The sequence below is a fragment of the Zonotrichia leucophrys genome, chromosome 6, assembly GCF_028769735.1.
Source record: "Zonotrichia leucophrys gambelii isolate GWCS_2022_RI chromosome 6, RI_Zleu_2.0, whole genome shotgun sequence".
In the NCBI taxonomy this organism is placed as follows: domain Eukaryota; kingdom Metazoa; phylum Chordata; class Aves; order Passeriformes; family Passerellidae; genus Zonotrichia; species Zonotrichia leucophrys.
In genome coordinates this window covers 34,257,913-34,278,365 of record NC_088176.1, presented here as the reverse complement: position 1 = coordinate 34,278,365, position 20,453 = coordinate 34,257,913, and the positions used below count along the sequence as shown (strand labels likewise).

At 44.7% G+C, this 20,453-nt stretch overlaps 1 protein-coding gene across 5 annotated transcripts in view; it reads right to left on the bottom strand.

The window, feature by feature from the left end:
- Positions 1–491: 491 nt before the first annotated feature.
- The window catches only part of CTNNA3 (catenin alpha 3), a 421,206-nt gene continuing 401,244 nt past the window's right edge, over positions 492–20,453 (bottom strand). For all 5 annotated transcript variants that reach the window (XM_064716469.1, XM_064716471.1, XM_064716472.1 and 2 more), the window contains 2 exons: positions 14,207–14,341; positions 492–2,275 (listed from right to left, as the gene is read on the bottom strand). In XM_064716469.1, coding sequence (XP_064572539.1) covers positions 1,988–2,275; positions 14,207–14,341 — 423 coding nt within the window. In that variant the 3' untranslated portion in view covers positions 492–1,987. The remainder of the gene's footprint in view (positions 2,276–14,206; positions 14,342–20,453) is intronic.

Here is a 20,453-nt window from a genome sequence, read left to right as displayed (position 1 = left end):
GGGAAGTAGGTGGTGGTTCCCTGCTTCCCAGGCTGGCTGAAGGGTGAAGAGCTGGGCTTTTTACAGCTCCAGGACTTCTTACCCTTTGCCTCCTTAGCCAGGAATAAACTTTTTCGCTTGGGATTGAATTTAACCCAAGATAAATTTAGTCTAAATGTGATTATTGCTCTTTGGCTCTTCTCAACAGTCTGCAGTGGGTTTTAAATTCCTTGTTCACTTAGAGGGTGGCTTTTCTGTAATGAATTGCTGTGTTGAGATCAAACTGGCTACTGAGCATGGCCAGGGAAGGAGCACAGACTGGCAGTGCAGGAAGGAGTATGAAATGAAGCAGTAAAATGTGCTTTAGTGATACTGGTGCTGGAAAACCTCTCCTGTAGAGCAGCTAATGGAGCACACACAGTGTGCTGGAAGGAAGGCTTCTGTGAGCACACCTGGCAGGCCTTGAACTTCAGACACACCGAAAAAATCCCACAGCACTGACAGCAGCTTCTCGGGGTGTACATGCTTTTTTATTAACAATGTGGTGCCAAGGCATTAGTTACAAACATTTGACATCAAGGGGACCAGGATCAAGGTGTAACCTGGAGCCAGGAGGGTTTCAGGACAGTCCCAGCCCCAGAGCAGCCCCCAAGGCTGTGTCAGCTTACCTGCTGCCTCTGGAGCCCTGGGAGGAGCAGCAAGGCCAGGAGACAGTACTGACATCTTGCTGCAAACAGGCTGGAGGGAACTGGAGCTGGAAAAAGGTGATTTTCTTCCAAACTTCTCCTTTTGTTCCATTTAACTGATTGCAAGGTTAGGGAAGGTGGAAGAATGATCAGCCCCAAGAGGAAAGGCACAGTTCAGGGTTATTCCTGCTGCCCACACTGGGCTGGGTCAGGCACTGCTGGGCAAGCATGGTAATAAATGACCTGGAGCAGTGGCCCAGAATGTGGAGCCATCCCAGGGTGGCAGGCAGTGACACAGGAACCTCTGGCTTTTGAGGGATAAAAGCCAGAGCTTTTCATCTTGGCAAATGCAGAAGGCCATGATAAAGGATCTACAGAATGGCCAGGCAAAGATATCTTGAGTAACAAATGTAGTCTGGGAAGAATCCATGACATGGCAAAAAGGCAAGTTAGAGCCTTCTAAAAAAATTAGTCCAAGTGGATTTCAGATTCAAAAGTATTTAGAAGAAACTAGTTTTTCTTAAGCACATTGCAGAGGTCTGGACTAGCAGGATTTACCTTCATGACACACTTTGAGTGCAGCCATTCAGCACTCACCAGCAGAGTCCTGCATTTAGGAAGTCTGTCAGAAGTAACTTAACTCCCTACAGTTGCTTTGGAAAAGTCACCCCATTCCTAAGATTCAAGATATGTGTATTTCTCACACTCAGAATAATGATTTATTTCAAAGTTCTTCTTTCGTGCAGCAATAGGAAAGTTTTTTATTGTTAATGTCTGATTCATCTGAACTGCCAAATACAACAGATTTATTGGGGCTCACAGAAGAGAGCAGGGAGCAGAACACAGATTCCTGTTCCAAAGGCCTTCCAAAGAGCTGCCACCACTGGCTGCTGGCCTGCAGTCAGTGCTTTCTTTACTGCATTGTTACATCCACGTTGTTCCAACACTCTGTGTGTTTCATCAAACATTTCAAGCTCACATTTCCAAGGCATGGCCTTGGCCAAGGATGCTGCAGGCTGGACCCAGGTTTGGGCGGGTGTGAGCTGGTCACAGGGGCCCCTCAGGGCCTGGCCCAGCAGCAGAAATGCCTGTGTCACACCCAGACCCACTGCAGTGGGGCCACCTCACCTCCTCACTGCAGGAGAACCAGTATTATTTCCAACTGTGTGCTTCTAACTAATCCAAGAGCATTTTCAAAGCGCTTATGCAAGTGTTATCTTAAGATTTAGAGCAAAACAGTGACATATATAATTATTAAGTAAGCAGGGGAAAAGATGAAAAATCATGGGAAATTCAAGATAAGAAAACATAGTGGCAAAATATTAGACTATTTCTCTGCCTCTGAATTCACTCATGACTTGCACAGGATGGATTCTCTTCTTGGCAGAACCTTTTCTGACAGCAGCATAGATTTCTTCTGGCTTCTCCCTTTTAATCAGGGGCTTCTTCTCTGGAGCCTTCATTCTCCACATCACAACTGGATGGCGTGGGCCAGTAGGACTCTGAATCTTGATGATCTTTGTGGATGCAATATAGGACATCTTCACTGTCTGCACCACAGAATTCATTAAGTTTTTGGCGGCCTGAATTAGTGAAGTGACACTGTCCAGCTGTAAGAGGAAACAGAAACACCAGCTTAGAAGTCAGTGTGCTTTTAACCACAGTAGGCACAGGAATAAACACCAGTTAAAAAGTATGACCACCAGAGACTAAACCATAATTCCCACATTTTCCTTCTGTGTGTTTGATCACTGCGCTCATGCTTTGCTGCTCAGATTTATTGTGATGTATGGAAATTCATGCTGGTGGAACAGATAAATGCTTTGGAAGATAATGCTAATTGTTTTTTTCCTGTAACAGGAATTCATAATGCTTGTCTGCAGGGTCTTATTGCAATTACTACTGATGGGTAATGAAACCAACTTGAAGAAGAGCTGTGAAAATGCGACCACTTGCTTCCTTTGTTTCAGCACTAGGTGAGGCCTCCAGCTGCTCCTGCCCCATTCCAGGCTCCCATGGGTGCTCTGGAGCAGTGCTGGGATTCTCTGGAGTGTCTGCCTCTGGCTCTGGCAGAGCTGCTGAACCTGTTCTCAGCAGCCAAGATTTGTATGGGGTATTGAAAGTGGGATAACCCAGAGAAATCCCAGTGACTGTGGGGAGTGCCACCCAAGGGCAGGATGCAGAGCAAACACAGCCCATCCCCATCCCCTTCCCCAGCACCCAGCACAGCCACAGCAGGGCCACAGCAGGGGTGTCCCTGTCACTGCTCAGGGACAGCAACCAGGAGCACTGGGGAAGCTCTCCATGGCTGGGATGGAGAAACAGTAGGAACACTTCAAAATGGGAGAGCCTCCACACTTCACCTTCTAAACATCCCCTTTGCTGAATCATTTGTGTAAAAGCACTGAAGCCAGTTCTCTGAAGGGCTCTCTGTGGGTTTAGTGGCAGAGTGATCCTGTCCTTTGCCATCCAGCCCAACCCCAGAGCCTTGGGCAAGGTACAGATTTACAAATGGGGTTATTAGGAGAGGTTTGAGGACTTCTCCCTTTGCCAGATCAAACAAACTGATCAGGTGAGAGAGGTGTGTTATTATTGTCTGTCTTCATTCTCACTGTGTAACACAAATACGAATAAGGCAGAAATAAAAAATTCAGCCAAGAGGCTGGATTTAGTTGCAATTTGGAAACACCTCTGAACTGGCAGAAGAATCTTCTAGTTAATACAACACACACTGCTGCTCTCTGGAAATGCAAAAAACAAAAAAAAATTTAAAAGATAAGATAACTGGTTTAATGCACACATATGATGGCAAACTGAAATTATCTCAATTCCCCAAGAAAAGGTGTAAAATCTACCAGATGGCTTCTGAAGTTCATTGCATGCTGCAGCAGGTGAACTCTCTAGAAAGGGCCGCCAGTCTGTAGCAGCCCTGTGGTGTCTGCAGGGCACTGGTGCCATCAGAGGGCACCTGGGTGTGTTTGGGAGCTGAATCACTGAGCTGGGCTGCCCAGCCCCTCAGCAGCCTTGGCCTGCAGCACAGCTGCTCTCACACACTGTGATGTGAACTTCAGTGCACGTGCTGAGCCCCAAATTTCAAACACTCCTTTATACACCTAACACATGTGAAACAAGCCATTTCCCAAGGCTGCAGGCTGTGGGGAAGGTTCTGCTCAGAGTTCCTGTCCCACAGCTCACTGCTGGATGCTGTCACACAGTGTGTTTACTGGAGCAGGAGGAGACACAGCTCCATAGGAACTTCTTTCTTTCATGTTAACCTGAGGACTGGTTATACACAGATACACCTCTGCTTGCACACACACACACACACATGAAATTTCAATTATCTGTTGCTATCTAGAAGAGCTGACAACACCATAATTCTGACAGCTTCTTGAAAGATTTGAATAGCTTTTTTGTTCCCCTACCCTAACAGTCCAGCACTGGCAGAGTAACACTGCTATGAAGCTGCTTGGACAAAAAGAAAGATGATTTTGGTTCCCTGGCAGATGGCAATGGGCTTCAGAGGAAGCTCCTTCCCTGAAGTCTCCCAGTGACTGCAGTGTGTGTAACTGCTCCACCATTCTGAAGTTGCTGGGTGACAGAGGCATGTGAGGAGGGGTAGCAGGTTGGGCACCAAATAAATTCCTGTTTGCATGGCAGGGAAAAAGCTTATTGAAGAAACTGGTAGCATCCAGGCAGGATGCTACAAAGCTTCAGCTGTTCTTTATTGTGACCTCGGTGTGTGTAGTATGGAACATGGAGAGTGCTGAGGTGAGCAGCAGAACTTAGCTGGCCTTTCCTCTCCTGTGGAAACTGAACAGGTACCTCCTCCTTGTGCCCCCTGTGGCTTCTTCCACAAATCAGCTGTGGAACAGCCTAGGGCTCCTTCACCCCACCCCTGAGATCACAAAAACTGCACTTTTACTGTTTTCTAAACTACAATCATAGGTATCTACTGTGCCCAGCTTTGGTGAGGCTGTACCTGAACCCAGCGTGCAGCCGTGTCAGCCTCGAGGTCTGCCAGGGGACAGCTGCCAACTGCAGCACTCCAAACGCTGGAGAGCCACAGCCTGACTCCAACCCAGCTGCAGAGCTGTTCCAAGAGGCAGAATTCCCCTGCCCCTTGCCACGCCACAGGAACTGAACCTCTGCCAGAGCACTAAACCTCTACCAAGGACGCCCTGAGGCACAAAGAGCCGTGCAGGCTGTGAGGAACAGCTCTGTGTGTCCCTGCTGCAAGGCACTCACCTGGGGCCCACCAAGGGTGCTGGACCTGGGCTTCTGCTGCATTACCTGGGGCTGGGCTGACTCAGAACAGGCACTGAGGTGCAGGGACACTCAGTTAATGCTGCCCTTTAGGCTGGCTGCCCACAGCATTGGCTGTGTCCTTGTGTCTACCTGGCCCTTCACCTTTCTGATGCATCCCGCGTTTGTCTTCCAAAGAGGAAGGTTGTGTTGGGGTGGATGGGGTATTAACTGCACTCAGAATTTTGGAGAACCTTTTAGATGTTCTTAGATGTGTACTACAGATGATAACAATCCGGCGATACATTTAATTTCCTCTCTTTTTGGCTTTAGAGAGCAGTTGTTTTTCTACCTCAATGCCAGTAAAACTGTACAGTTTGGTGGAAATCTTTTCTATAAAACTGATGTACTCAAGAACTGTCTTCACTTGAATGCTTTTATCTCAGATATTCAGCAGGCTCTTCAAGGTCTCATATCTAGGAAAACTGAAGAAATGAAACATGGCATAAATAAAAGCCTGATAAAATATTCATGGAGCGTTTAAGTCCATTTCACTTCGAGAGATGTAGCTGCAAACTCTTCAATGCACAGCAAGGGGTACATAAAGATTCACTGGTAAAACAAACAAACCAACCAACCCCAAACTAAAACCTGCTTTATTTTTGCCTAACTTCACTTTTGCTCTATCAGCATTTTCCATGGAGATGAAATGTCCCAGCCTTCAGATTTTACAGGTCTGCGTAAGTCAAGACAATAATTCATTAAAGGCTTTAGGAAAAACATCCCTTGACATTTCTTTCTTTACCTGTCCTGTGAGCAATAGTACTTGGATGCCACTGCAAAAGGAATTCCGAATTATTCTGACCACTGTAATTCTACTCTGGGGTGAAACACACACAATACAGAGCAGAGACAGTATTTTTGAGAAAAAAATTCCCACCCCAAATCAGGCTGGCAGCACTTGTGCTGAAATCCACTCTCTCCCTTCTCCAGCACTTTCATTCCTCCTCTGTAGCAAGTCCTGAGAGCAAGAAAGCAAACTCTCTTCTGCATAACAAAGCTGAAGGAAAATGTTAGACAAGAAATGAATTTTGAAACTTTTTTTCCAGTTTACTTACATGCATTGTATTTTTCTCATTTTGGTAAAGTTATTTCATGTCCACCAAATACAAGAATTTTAAACAGTGTTTGAAGTCTGGACTTAAAATTCTTTTGGAAACAAGGCCAGTTATTAAAAATTTATTTTAATTGAAACACAAGATTCATTATGTAAATTCCTAGAAGCAGATTTCCTTTGGTACGCTATACTGAGAGACTAGGACTGAATTTATATTTCTTTGACAGCTACATCTGAAAGTTACATGAGTTCTACGTTTTTGTGGAGAGTAGTGTGTCTGAGCAATGCTGCATTTCAGGGAAGGAGTCCTTACTATATTGTGCTTTTGATTTTAGTCCTGCTTTTTTACTAGGTGTAGCTAATTGCTGTTCTGAATTATTTTATGGTTCTTTCACTAAGGTTGTTACATAAAATAGTCATTTAATCCCTTAAGATTAAAAGAAGCCAAATAATTCAAAAAGACTGAAATCTCCATTGTTGAAGGCACTGGAATTTTTACTGGGCCTTGGCCAGGATTTGAACACCATTTACTTGCCTACTTTTCTGAGCCTCCTTTTTTTCCCACTCAGAGTAGTGGTAATTTCCTTTAAGTGGAAATGGGGATCTTGGTCTAACCATGGCAGCAGAAGACAGAAAAGTCAGGTGTCCAAGAAAAGCACAGCAAAGCTGGAAGCACTTGGTTAGCTGCCATGTGTGCTGACAGATGACACACAGAACCTGTCACAGATTCAACCCCAGCACAGTTTAGATGGGAAATGAGCCAAAGGGAGCCTTGCCACTGTGATATTTTCTCTGGGAGCTGTTCCCTCAGTGTTTTGCTCACCTCTGCTTCACCATGCTCTCACTCTGGGATACTGGAGAGGTTTCATCCCCATGGATGTGGTCTAAGGAAAACAGCTTCAGTGCTTGATTTTCTTTTCAAGGAACTGAGTTTTTCTAGAAATGTGGCTATTCTATTGGTTATCTATGTTTGTGTGTCCATCCAGTGACTGCACTGAACACCTCAGGGGTGTCTGGGGTCTGTTCCATGTTTTACCCATTTTTCAGGTGGGGAAATTGAATCTAATGGACTGAAAACTAACCATTACCAGAGTCTGCTTCGGGCTAAGCAGGATTCAAAGGGCTGAAACTGAGTTCTGCAATTAGGCCAGGCCTATGTCCAAGCTAAATGATAAACAACTTACATTAAGGGCTGTGAAATTGTTCCTGTGCAACAACATAATGGAGCAGATGCTTAGCCAGGCAGATAGCTCAGTCCCTCCCCACTACTGCTGCTTTCACTTCCAGGGAGGATTTTAAAAATCTATTTTAAAAAACAGGCCCTTGAGGAAAAGAACAGTGGCTTAACATAAATCTTTTCCTTACTGTTGAGGAAGAAATTGAGTGTTTGTTGCAACAGTATTTTACATACACTGAGGCTGAGAACTACAGGACACATCCTGATTTTGCTAACTGCCAGAGTAATTATTACTGGGAAAAGTTAGCTGTCCTTTAGTGTACATTACCATTATTTCCTACTCCTTTAAATTAGTTTTTCTCGTAGATGCAGCTTAGAATGCAGCAGTAACTGAGGTCTCTGTAAGTGATTGACAGGAAAATCTTCAGTGGTGAAGGTGTGGGGCTGTTTGCCAGCTGCCACAGCAGGGCACCTGGGCCAGGACAGCCTTTCCCTGGGGTGTGGATAGCCAGGGATTGGGACTGTGTCAGCCAAAGGCCTGCGGGCAGAGACTCTCCCTTGCATTTTTCTAACTTCTGGCTTACAGCTTTGCTTCTGTGTTTTCACCTGTGGTTCAGCCCTCACAGCTGGAACGCATTCATTGCAGTGTCATGCTGGAAACTTGTGATTTAACAAGCCCAGGAACTTAGCAAGGGAAACAGATATTTCAGTCCAGCCTTGGAGCATGAAGTTAGACACATTAAAGCACCTCCATTTGGCACAAAAGCAGCCTGATGTCAGTGTTTAAGTTAAAGTCTGGCTCTTGAGATACCAGGGGGAAGAGCTGAAGATAAATGAGACATTTGCAGGAACAGCAAAGGGAAACAGCCCTTAGTGCACAGGTAAGGCTAGCCAGCCTGGGGTGGAGGGGGAAGATTCTGTGCCTGTTAGCCAATTCTGGGATACTGGGACTCTTGTGAGTTTGCTCTTCAAGACCCTCTCTTTTTAAGGTCAAAAGGCTTTGTCTCCCTTGCCAAGTACAATATAAAATTAAGCATAAGCAGATAATGACTGTAAATAGCATAAAACAGAATTGCCTGATGAAAGTAATGGAGCACAATATTAATATGTAAGATATGTTAATTTTCTGCCCTGCGAAATAATTCCCTCTAGTTAAAGCCATTGCTGGAAAAAGAGCAAACTGGCAAGGTGAGGTGCAAGCCTATTGCTGTGCAGTGCTTGTAAGTGAAGTATCAGCTTATCTGCATAAATGAATGCAATTATTGTCAATCTGCAAATGTTACCCCATTATTTTGTGCCTGAAGAGGCACCAGTTTAATTATTAGGAGGGAATGTCCATTTCCTATTTAATCACTCCTAATAAAGACTTAGTGAATCCTTACCATTTGGATTGATGCAGCCTAGAACCTGACAATGCCAGTACTCCCAATATTGGGCGGGCCTATGAAAGACTAAATAGTGAGCAAGGAATTTTTAATGAATGAAAATAACAAAACTGCAATGCATGGAGACCGAGAAGGTGATGATCCATAACTCTTCCTCTCTTTCTCTATACAGAACCCCCTCTAACCTCCATAATGAGGGGCTGACTAGAGAGAAATTACCAAAGCTTGGGAATGGACAGTGAGAAGGGCAGACTACAAGCGTGTGCAGCCTGAAGTCCAAAAGCCACTAAAAAAAGAGAGCAGTGAGAAGAGCTGCCAGGTGGGAAGTCCACAAAGCATCCCAGCTGCCCAGGGAGAGTGGCCTAAATAACCTCCACTGATGAACTGTATGAACAGCCAGGGATGAACTGCAGGAAGAAAACCCCCAGGGTTGGGGGGCTGAGCACAGCAGCAGGGCAGGCACGGGCACAGGGCACACAGGTCACAAACAGCTGAAGAGGACTGAGCTGTGTTTATGGATTTCAACAGTTTTTCATATGCATAATGCTCTTGGTTGTCATTCCATGCTGGCAGCCAGCATGGAATCCTCCAGTGCAGATCATGTAGGTGAGAACAGAGTTTGCTGCTGACAGAGACACAGCTGCCCTTGTGCCATGGCACTGCCACCCACTGCTCCACAGTACCATCCAAGGTTAACCTGGAGCACCCGTTCAGGGCTCCTTTGGTTTAGGGCTCCTTGCTCCACCACAGCATCATCCAGAACTGGTAAGACAGCGACTGTGGCTGCTCTGTTCCAAGAAGACAGTTCTTTCTTTTGCAGGTCTGCACATGTGTGACACTACATCCTCTGCTTTTCATCCCTCTCTTCCTCTCTATTGCTCCTTAGGCTTCAAGAGAGGCTGGTTTGGGTAATTTTTTAAATGAGCTGCTACTCTTGTGACAAGGAATTTTCCTGGAAGGTGATTTAAACCCAAGATCCTTGTTCTAATGGTTGGAGAAGAGAGGTAGGGGTGAATGTAAGAGCCATCCCAAAACAGTGCTTTTATGTGTGGATTCCACCAGCTGGTACTCGAAGTGGCTTTGTCACTGTGGAAGTTGGTACTGACCCACCTGAACATGGAAATGTGTCATTTCTCACAGAAAAGGAGCTTCCCCCTCAGCTTTTGTGCTGCCAGACGTCTGTCCCAGCTCCTGAAGGAGGGACTGTGAGGAGCCAATGCCAGCCACAGGAGGGGAGCATGCCCGAGCACCAGGGAGGTCATTCCTGCACACGCCTACATGGATGCAGGGGGGCAGCAAACAATGGAGAAACCTGTAGGATTATTTCCTAATGCTCTTTCTGGTAGATTTCTTTTCCTGTAGCAGATCTTCACTAACCAGATTCAGGTATTTGGAGACTCCCAAATTTTTTTACTTAATGCACAATAAAACTTTTACTATCTGCAAGGGCTTGCTGTCTCATTTTCTGATTCTCATTGAGACAAGATCAGAATTGGGGAGAATATAAAATATAATCCTATTCCAGCTACAGTTCTGATTCCTGCATTTTCTGGAGTTCTAATATTGTTTTCTGGGCAGGGAGAAGGTGGGAAAGGGGAGAAGAACCCCTCTGCTGTCTCACACAGAACTTGGGTTTGTAATTTATTTCAAGGCCGGCTAACCTAGCAATGTGATCAATTTCTAAGCTCCCACATGCACTTTGAAAACTGGAACTTGCTCCAGCTTTTAAGAAAAGCAATTCGGTAACCAGCCATTTTATACCACTAGTGCATTTCTCTCCTTTCCAACTGAGCAATTTATCTGCACAATGTAAATCCCACTATTCTTCTAAAACTGAAGCAATTGAAACATAAAGAGCTAAATTAATACAAAAGGCCATCACTGGTTGGTTGGGCTGCAGTTTCAGATCACCACAATTTTAATTGCAGGGGGGCAGTTGAGCACAGTCAGTCACAAATGGCCTCCCCTTCCCAAAACAGAGACCAGGGAGACTTTTTTAAAATTTTCGAGAAATTTTTCATAACCACTGGTGGCAACCATGTCTCCACTGTCTTTAAAAGGCCTGGAGTGAGAGCACATGTCTCTTTTGACACTGGCTAGCAATCTGACTCTTTTCTATGTAGCACCCATATTATTTTTTTTAAAAAAAAAGAACACAGTCATTGTTGGAGCATTTTCTAAGATTATTTGAGAGAGTAGCAACCTTGCAGCATCTCACCTTGATTTCACAGAACACCCCCAAAGCCATTCAGGCCTCTGAGCACGCTCTCCATTTCAGTGGCTCCCAAAGGAAGCACCTCCCTGCCTGTTTACTGAGCTAGAGGGGATTGGTGCAGCACTTGGGGCAATAATCACTGCCCTGGTGAGGCTGCACTCAGCACTTGGGGCAATAATCACTGCCCCGGTGAGGCTGCACTCAGCACATGGGGCAATAATCACTGCCCTGGTGAGGCCGCACTCAGCACACGGGGCAATAATCACTGCCCTGGTGAAGGCAAATCGCAACTCAGCACACGGGGCAATAATCACTGCCCCGGTGAAGCTGCCACTCTAGCACATTGGGGCAATAATCACTGCCCCGGTGAGGTGAAGCCGCCACTCCCAGGGACCCCACGGGGCAATAATCACTCCCTGGGTGAAACATGCAACAGCGGGCAAGCACACGCTGCCAGGGATGGCCACTCAACAGCGATGGAGGGGCTGAGGCAGAGAGGCAGCGCGAGCAAGACTGTGATTGGCTGCAGGAGCATAGGAGCAGGAAGCTGACTGGACGGTAGGATGCGTGGGCAGAGTGCGAGCAGGAAGCTGATTGGACAGGAGGATGCATGGGCAGAGTATGAGCAGGAAGCTGATTGGACAGTAGGATGTGTGGGCAGAGTATGAGCAGGAAGCTGATTGGACAGTAGGATGCGGGGAGAGTGGCGGAGCTGATGGAAATAGGATGCAGGGCAGATGCAGGTCATTGGACAGTAGGATGCGCGGGCAGAGTGCGAGCAGGAAGCTCATTGGACAGGAGGATGTGCAGGGAGTGCAAGCAGGAAGCTGATTGGACAGCAGGACGTGGGCAGCAGCATGGCAGGTGAGGCAGCCAATGGGTGCCCTTCTTCTGTTAAATTCTGTTAAGTCTCAGGTTGGTTTCAGTTCTGTTGGGTTAGAATTAAAGGTATGAAAAGGGGCCAATTTCTACAATAACAGGACCTCCTTGGGATGCATCAGGGGGTCCGTGTCGCTTCATTCCCCACTGCCACAAACAAGCAGTTGGCTTTCTCAAGTTCCTGGCTGCACACAGGACAAATTCTGACCCTCCTTCCCTGAAGCAGGGCTAGGATCTATAGGCATATCTTCGGGATTATCAATAAGTTAAATTTGGGGTTTCATTTTCAGAACTTAAAATTTTTGCACCAGACAGATTATGCACTGTTGACAGGAGCGACACAACAAAAAAGGTAAAGAAAACAATGTGAGTATTCTACAGCAGGAGGCAGAAATAGCAAGAACCAAACTTGGTTCCAACATCTGACTTTACTGTAACCCACACTGATCACAGAACTGCTTGTGAAAAGAAACAGGTAAGGAAGATAAACTTTGTTAATGTGCTGTCCAAGTAAAAACAAGCATTGGCAATTAAAAGTATGTAACTGTATGTTCCAGAGGTTCGAATGTGGTGTCTAAATTACCATTTAAATTAGCCAGCACAAGTATCCTATAGAAATGAGTGTTTCAAACCTCACCTCAGCAACAAATGCTCATTTCCAATTATTTATAAACTACATTAAATGTAATAATAGTTTTTGTGAAAGATAAATAGGGATAGGCAGGCCTAGAGACAGAAATAGGAACGTACAGATATTGATGGGTAGAGACAGGGCTAGACAGGCACAGGGAGAGGCAGAGATAGGTACAGAGAGGTTGACACAGGTAGAGGCTGCTCTAGAGAGAGCTGTGAGTGTAGACAGGTGCAGATAGGTACAGACAGACATGGACAGGTAGACAGACGGGCTGACAGATATGGACAGACAGACAGAGGTGCTGACAGATTTTGTCAAGCAGAGGTAGATATTGACTATCTAGATAAAAGAAATTTTTGACAGGGAGAGGAAGTGACAGGTACACATAGACATTGACAGAGAGGTACAGACAGATCCTGACAGATTCTATTAGATCCTGACATTCTCTAAGATTTTCACTGATTCTGTTAGATTTTGGCAGATTCTGACACATTTTGACAAATTCTCTTGTATTCTGATGGGTTCTGACAGAGATATTGGCAGGGCTGGAGACAGATCTTTGACAGAGCTTTTGTCAGATATTGACAGGTACCGAGAGGGAGATATACATAAGGACAGAGAGTGACAAGTACTGACAGGTGGACTAAGTATAGATGGATAGAGACATGTATAGATGACATGTATAGATATAGGTAGAGATGTATATAGATGTACATAGAGAGAGGTGTAGATACATACAGATATATATATAGATATAGATACATAAAGACAGAGATAGGTTTAGACAGGCAGAGCTAAATACTGACAGGTACTGACAGGCATGGACAGGCACAGGTACAGACAGGCAGAGATAAGTACACACAGGTATAGATAAATACAGAGAGCTGTAGATAGGGATAGACAGAAATGGGTAACCTGAGACAGGTGTAGGTGGATAAAGACAGAATCAGGCAGAGATTAATACAGATTGATACAGACAGATGGAGGGACATAGAGACAGGTATCATGGGGGTAGATAGGTATAGAGAGATACAGACAGATAAAGATCAGGATACACAGAGACAGATGAACACAGATAGCCAGGGATAGGTACAGACACAGAGGAACAGCTGGGGGGAGAGAGATACAGAGAGCAAGCATTCCAAACAATGTGAGTGAAGTTCCCCTCAACACAGTGCCAAGTATGTGAAGGGTAGGAATGTGCCCAGTGTCTTACCTGGGTTTGGCTGTTTGGCAGATTTATACCTTGAAACCACAACCCTGTGTGCTCCAGGCAGAAACACATCACAGAACATGGGAATGTGAAGGCATTTATGGATGGCTATGCTGAGGCCAAGTGCATAAAAGCTCCATAAAAGCACAAAATATCTTTTCCATGGCTAATGATACTTGGCTGTAAAGGAGCTAATAACTCTTAAAGCAAATTTAAGCAAAATCAATAAATTCACTCAGGAATCAAGTCACTTTGCTCTTCCTGTTATTTATCTCTGTAGACCTGTAGAATGTCTTGCAGCATTTTTTTCTGCCCTGGAACTCCACCCTGGACTGTTTTCACTGTGTTCAGACACACCCATAAGCTTGCATTCCACATATGCAAGCTAATGCACCTTAGAGTTCTTCAAACCAGACTACTTCAGAAAAACAGTGATAATGTGATGTGAGAATTTTAAAATAAAAGGTGATTATTATTCCTTTAAATAATAAATAAATAAATTCCTTTAAACAGCCAGAAGTCCTATGTGTCACTGCTGTAGATTCTTGCTGTTAAGTGGGTATTAGAAAAGAAAACAGGATTTGGAGTGAAGTGGAACATGCTGCAAGCACAGGAAAGCCCAACTCAAGTGTAACACCTAGTCTAACAGAGCACTTGGTGCCATTTTTCTACTTACTGCAGACATGATGAGCTCTCCACCGAGATGCTGGATTTCTGCTTTAACCTGGCTGCAGATCTTGAGCTGGTGGGAGTACAGCTTGATCTGTTCTAGGTAAGCTAGCAAATCCTGTTTGCACGACTGGTCTGGGCACTGCAAAGAACAATAAATAAAGCACTTCAGTAACTGCTGATTCAGAATGATATCTCAGGAATCATTGAAACTTCACTGGGGAGTATTCCAGTTGCAGACTACTGGATCCTTGCTTTTCACTGCAGTTTATCAGGCTGCTAAGTTCATTCCTCTTGGGAAGTTTTTTAATCTATAGTTGGAAGCTCAGATGAAGCCTAAGATTCCCCACATGCACTCTGTATTTAACATTGCTGTGCTTGCCTTAGCAGTATTTCTAAACATATCTTTAATGTATAGAGTAATTACTTCCAGTCCTTAGATGATCTCTAAGAAAATACCTCTATAAACAGTGATGAGAGCAATCCAAACAGATTTCATGGGCAATGTAACCACACATGCAGAGACATGTTAACATCTGTATGTTATGCTTTATCCTGTAACCAGATCTATGGGGTTTTTTTGTGTTCCATCCAGACTGTACTGAACTCAATCTGCAGATCCTCTCTCGCTGTGGGAACAGCAAAATTAGAATGTCTTATGGAAAAGTCACAATAAGAATTGTCAATATTTTTAACAATACAGATTTATATTACAGAAATAAAACCAGGATTGCTGTAACCTATTTTTTTCCCAAAATACATGGAGTACTTGGAGTGCAATGTTGCTCTGTGGGTACCAGGCCAGCCATGAAAGGCTGGGTATGAATTTGTTCTAAGGCTGATTCCCATTGCTCTGGCAGAATAAAGGGATCCTAAGGGGACTGGTGAGGCCCTGCTGTGCTCCCACAGCTGCAGAGAGTAAAAGCATAAATAAGCACAAGATCCCTGCAGGTGCAGACGTGGTGTTGGCCTGGGTGTGGTGCACACATGACAAATACAGCCCCTTCCTTTTGACAGGAAACTCTGCTCAGCTTTGCATACTGAGAAAGCAAAGATACGTCCCCACCAAATGCACACTGTCAACAATCACCTGTGGTTTTACTGAATTGTGGTCAGTGGACTTAAATCCAAACCCACCAGGAGCCAGAAAAAGCACCAATTCTATTTAACTCCAAAAGTATTTCAGCTCCTGGCTTTGCTGAAGCAACAGTATGTGTTCAAAGGGGTGCTGTGACAATGCTGTTCTGCATGGCTATGCAACGATAGCAAGTTCATGCTTCAGACTTAGCAAAAGGTAACAGTAAACAAGGAAAGTCAGAGTGTACAATTTTAAATTAATTAATATGACTTAACATCAGTCCTTACCTCATGTTCTGCTACGTCCATTATTGTTTCCTGTATTTGGGCACAGTTTACAGCAAAACCAGAACATTTCCTGGACATGTTTTCTTTCTATCTGATGGAAAACTGACCTAAAATATGTTTTTATTTCTTCCTTATTAAGCACTGCCTTAAGAACTGCCCAAATCAGTATTTATATAATAGTATCTCAGTGTTCAGAAAGCTGGAATACTCACTGTTTATTTAATTTAATTAATAAAAAATATACTTCAAGTAAAGTACAATACAATCTCTTAGATCATCACAACTCATAATACCAAGATGGTGTATTCCTGGAATGACATTCTTCCTCCTCTGTTTTTTTTCCTTTCTCCTTAGTTACACTTTGATTTTATCCCTCTGGCCAGAAAAACTCAAGAGAAAGGTGTATAGGGTGCCAATATAGTGCCTCACCCACTTCAAACAGTGACAATACCAATTACAGAAGTTCAGAGACAAGAATGATTATTATATAGTACTCTTTTATATTTTTGTGTCAGGCTAGTCACAGTGCTCTCTTACACAGCATTACAGAAAAAATGGGCACCACTTTAGGAATGCTACAGATGATACACATCAAAGGCCAGGAAACTGCACTCAAGAGCAAGACCTTGAGGTTCTGTGCAAACAATTTCAGTACCAGAAGGATTCAAAAAAGCAAATGCAGGGCATTGGATAAGAAAATTCTCCTGAAATGTAATTATGCAGTGGAATATTCACAGCTGCACTACCTGAGTAGATCCTGTGCATCCTTGCCCAGCCAAGGCCCAGATGGAAGGAGGAAGATTGTACTGAATCCTGCAATTCTTCCTCCGTTACAGACCCCAGGGGTCATTAACAGTGATTCCCAGGAGCACAAAACAAAGGAAATGGTTTTTAACATGAGGTTGTTAAATTGCAGAAATCTTTGTTACAGAATGGTGACATTAAAATTTTACGTAAGCAGAAGAAATTACTGGACAAACAAATGGAAAATTATCAAGGACAATTTCCCACGTTGAGCATATCATACCCATATGTTTGGCTGTGTAAATTCTGGCATGGCTGCAGGGGGCTGGGAGCACCATGAAGTCAGGCCACGCTCTCCAAGCTGTGTCAACAGCCACTGTCACCTCCTGGCAGCAGCAGGGAGCAGTGGATCCGTGCCTGAGCTCTGGCTCAGCACTGCAGCAGAGGGCCAGGCTGGCCAGAAAATGAAACCTCATGCCTTGCAGCATGTCAGATCAGCCATCAGCAGATGCTGGGAACAAATGTTCTGCAGGGAGGACACTGCACAAGGAATCATCTACCTACTGCTCAGGAGCAGCTGGTACAAGCAGCACTTGCTCACCAGCAAAACCAAACACTAGGCTGCAACAGAAGGACAATCAATAAATTCTGAGTTTCACCATCCCACAGTAATTGATGGTTACCAGTTTACTGCTGCACATTCCTGGCTGGAACCATCAGATTCTGAGAGGTTTTTCCCCACACATCCTGTGGGCAGTGGCTGTTGCTGGCAAGGGCTTTCTGTAAAAGCAGCATCAGAACTGACCTGCATCCCAAAGATGCAGTGCTATTTTACCCAAGGGAGTATCTACCAGAACATCCAAACAATGAAGTTAAAATAATGCAGTAATTAAAACCAGACTGAAACCAGCACTCAGCATCCAAGTGAAAAAGCCTGTGGCACAGCAGTTGCACAGGGGCTGTGAATGAACAATTCACAGGAGCTTCTGCCCACAGACAATTCTGGGTTTGCTTTGTTCTCACTTCATCCCCTTGCTAACCAAGGCCAAAGCATTTCTCTATAGAACCCAAACCTGTCTTCATGGGGATCAATGTTGGGGACAACCACACACCACCTACTATAAATGTGTGCTGGGCACAGACAGGAGGCAGCTTTGCTGCTCCCCCCGTGGGGTTGTGTCACCCAGAGGGATTATTTACACACTGCAATTAGCTCTGGCAAACTGCATTCTGAATGAGCCCAGCCTGACTGGGAGCCCAGTGGGTGCAACACAGAGCAGGTTCTTAATACAGACCTCACTCTTCAGCACATTTCATCAACTCACTGCCTTCTCAGGGCTTCCAGGTCACATCAAGCAGCAAAAATCTTCTGACAGAAGGAACAAAGAACAAAAATTTTCTGACAAAAGGGAACGTGTCCTGATAATGAATTTATAATGCACTTGTGATTCATGTGTGTAAGTTGCTGTTGATGCTGTAACTGTAAGGATTTGGACCCTTGTTACTCTGAGCCATCCTAGAAGTGCTTTGTGACTGTGGGCTGAAATACAGCTGAGTTCTGCTGATTGTACCATGCTGTATGCCTTCCCTTCAAACACAGCAACAGGGAGCTATAAAAATCACATCAATCCTTTTTTTTCACATAATAGAAATGCTACAGAATTTAGTTGTTAGTAAAAGGCAACATGTGAAATACTCCACTAAAAAGTCCAAATGCTGCTCAGGAAACCAATGCTCATGTTTGACTGGGTACCAAATTCCTGAAGGGCTTATCCAGTTTGGCCCAAATTCAGAGAACAGTTATTTGGTTGCCCAGAGGAATGTAAAGTTTATTTTATTTTAAGACCCCAGGAGTGCAGGGCATAGGAAACCTGGCAAAACAACAGCTGAGAAAAGGAATTTGAAAATACCTTCAAGATTAAAAAAAGCCACCACAATGAGAAAAGAACTTTCTAAGTTAAAGAATAACTTCCACAGCCAAAACCAAAAATCTTTTAAATCTTCTTTTAACAGAAGTTAAAAGCTTTCTAGCCATGCAAGCAGTGAGAGGATCATACTAAGACTATCTGTAACAGCAGGAACAAAGCAAGATTCTCTTTACTAAATTTGACACCTACCTAGCAATACTTCCAATTGTGTTCACCATAACTGGAAGGGCTTGCCTTGGCCCATCTTTTGATTTGGATTTTTCTGGTTTTAATGCATATAATGTAATGTAAAACTGCATCTAAAATCCAAGCAGCACCTGTAAGTAAGGAGTGTCCTTCAGATGCACAAATCCCAGGGCTCAGGGGGCTCCTGGGTGCCAGCTGTGTGCAAGCTCTGGGTGAGGACCTAGGCAAGGAGCTGGAGTGAACCCAGTAAATGGGTTACAATATCCTCAGTGATGTCACATTTCCCAGCAGCTCTGAGGGGACACACGAATTATCACCACTAGTGGCTCATGAATACTTTCTCCTCACACTGATTTGCTCATGTTTCTAGGCTGGAGTCGTTGTATTAATACAGCTGAAATCTTTCTTTCATAGAAGAAATATTTCAGTGAGAGTGGATTCCCTGTCCTAAAACCAACAAGAATTTATGATCCTTACTCAGCTTTGGCTTCGCTATCTCATCATTTTCTGCAGTGTATCAGTGACAGGTTTGAATTTTAATCAGTAATAGATAAAATCTTGAAAGCAGCTGTTGTCCAGTGCTGGAAGAAAGTGTGTTAAGATCAGGAATTGGGGAATTCAGACATTTTACCTATTTTTTCCACAAATCTGATCACAACTGTATAGATACAAAATAGAAATTCTTTGTTACCTGGAATTCAGAGAGACACGGGACAACTACTAACAGACTGAGGTTTCTTTCTAGACAGTAGGAAAGCAAGCACTGAATATGAAAATAAAAAGTGAAGGGAGAAGAGAGAGCACGTGAGGGTGTGGAAACAGTGACTGTCCTGTGCTGCCCTGGACCTGAAAGGCAGCCACAAAGGAAGAAATGCTGCAGCTGTGACACCTGCACTGCTCTGCTGGTGTTGCACAGCCCAAAGAGACCCAGCCAGCCTGGTGAGGAGCTGCAGGGCTGCTCCCATGCCACTGCAGCTCCCCTAGGCAGGCTGCTGAGTTACCCTGCTCTGCTGGGCTCCTCTAGGGGAGGTTGAGCCATCTAAAACTCCAACAGAAATAAAGCACACCTTCCAGCTCTAACACTTGGCATTTCATGGTGATAAGTAACTCGTAAGAGTTACTTAAAATAACTTCAAATAAAAATTAAATGCACGACCAAAAATCACCTTCAAGCTGCAGATTTGCAAAGGCCAAAACAGCCAGTGTTAGGGGTGGGGGGCAGGGAAGGAAATACAGGAAAAATGTGGATTCTGTGACTCTGCAGAGGGTGGAGAACAAACCATTCTGGAGCCAGACAAGTCTGTCCTTCCTAAGCTGGTGCTCAGAGCCCAGAGCAGCAGAGCTCTGTGCCAGTGCCTCCATGCTGTGCTCCCACAGCTCACCTGGAGCAGCTGCTTTGCTGCTGGGCAATTCCCCAGCTCCCTCAGGAGAGGATGAGCCTGCAGCTCTGCCCTGCTGCCTGCACAGCTGCTGCCTTTGCCTGGCACAGAGCTCCTGCTCTCCACAGGGGCTGGCCCCTGCTCTGCTGGATCAAGAATGGGAAGGAAGGTGGCACACAAGGACCTTTCAGTGAGCAGTGTGCAGGCAGCTGGGGGGGAGCACAGCCAGGACAGGTGACGTGAACTGGCCAAAGCTCTTCCACACCAATTCCATGGAGTGCCATGGCCAGCATGGGGGACTCACCTGGAAGGGGCTGACTGCTGTTCAGGGACAGGCTGGGCATCAGGCAGCACATGCTGGGTAATTGTGCTGGGCATCCCTTCTTTCTCTCTGGTCTCAGTCCTCTCTCCCCCTCTCTTTCAGCATCAATGCTAGTACTACTACTACTACTATTATATTTTAAATTAATAAACTTTTTACAACTACCCATGAGGTTTCCTTTTTTCCAAGTTCCAGGAGTAGGTGACTGAGCAGCTGCATTGTACTCAGTTGCCAGTTGGGGTTAAAGCAGAACAACAGCTTTTTATACAACTATTTATATACATATGCCTTAATATGTTAATAATTAATTAATTAAAGCAGCCATGAATA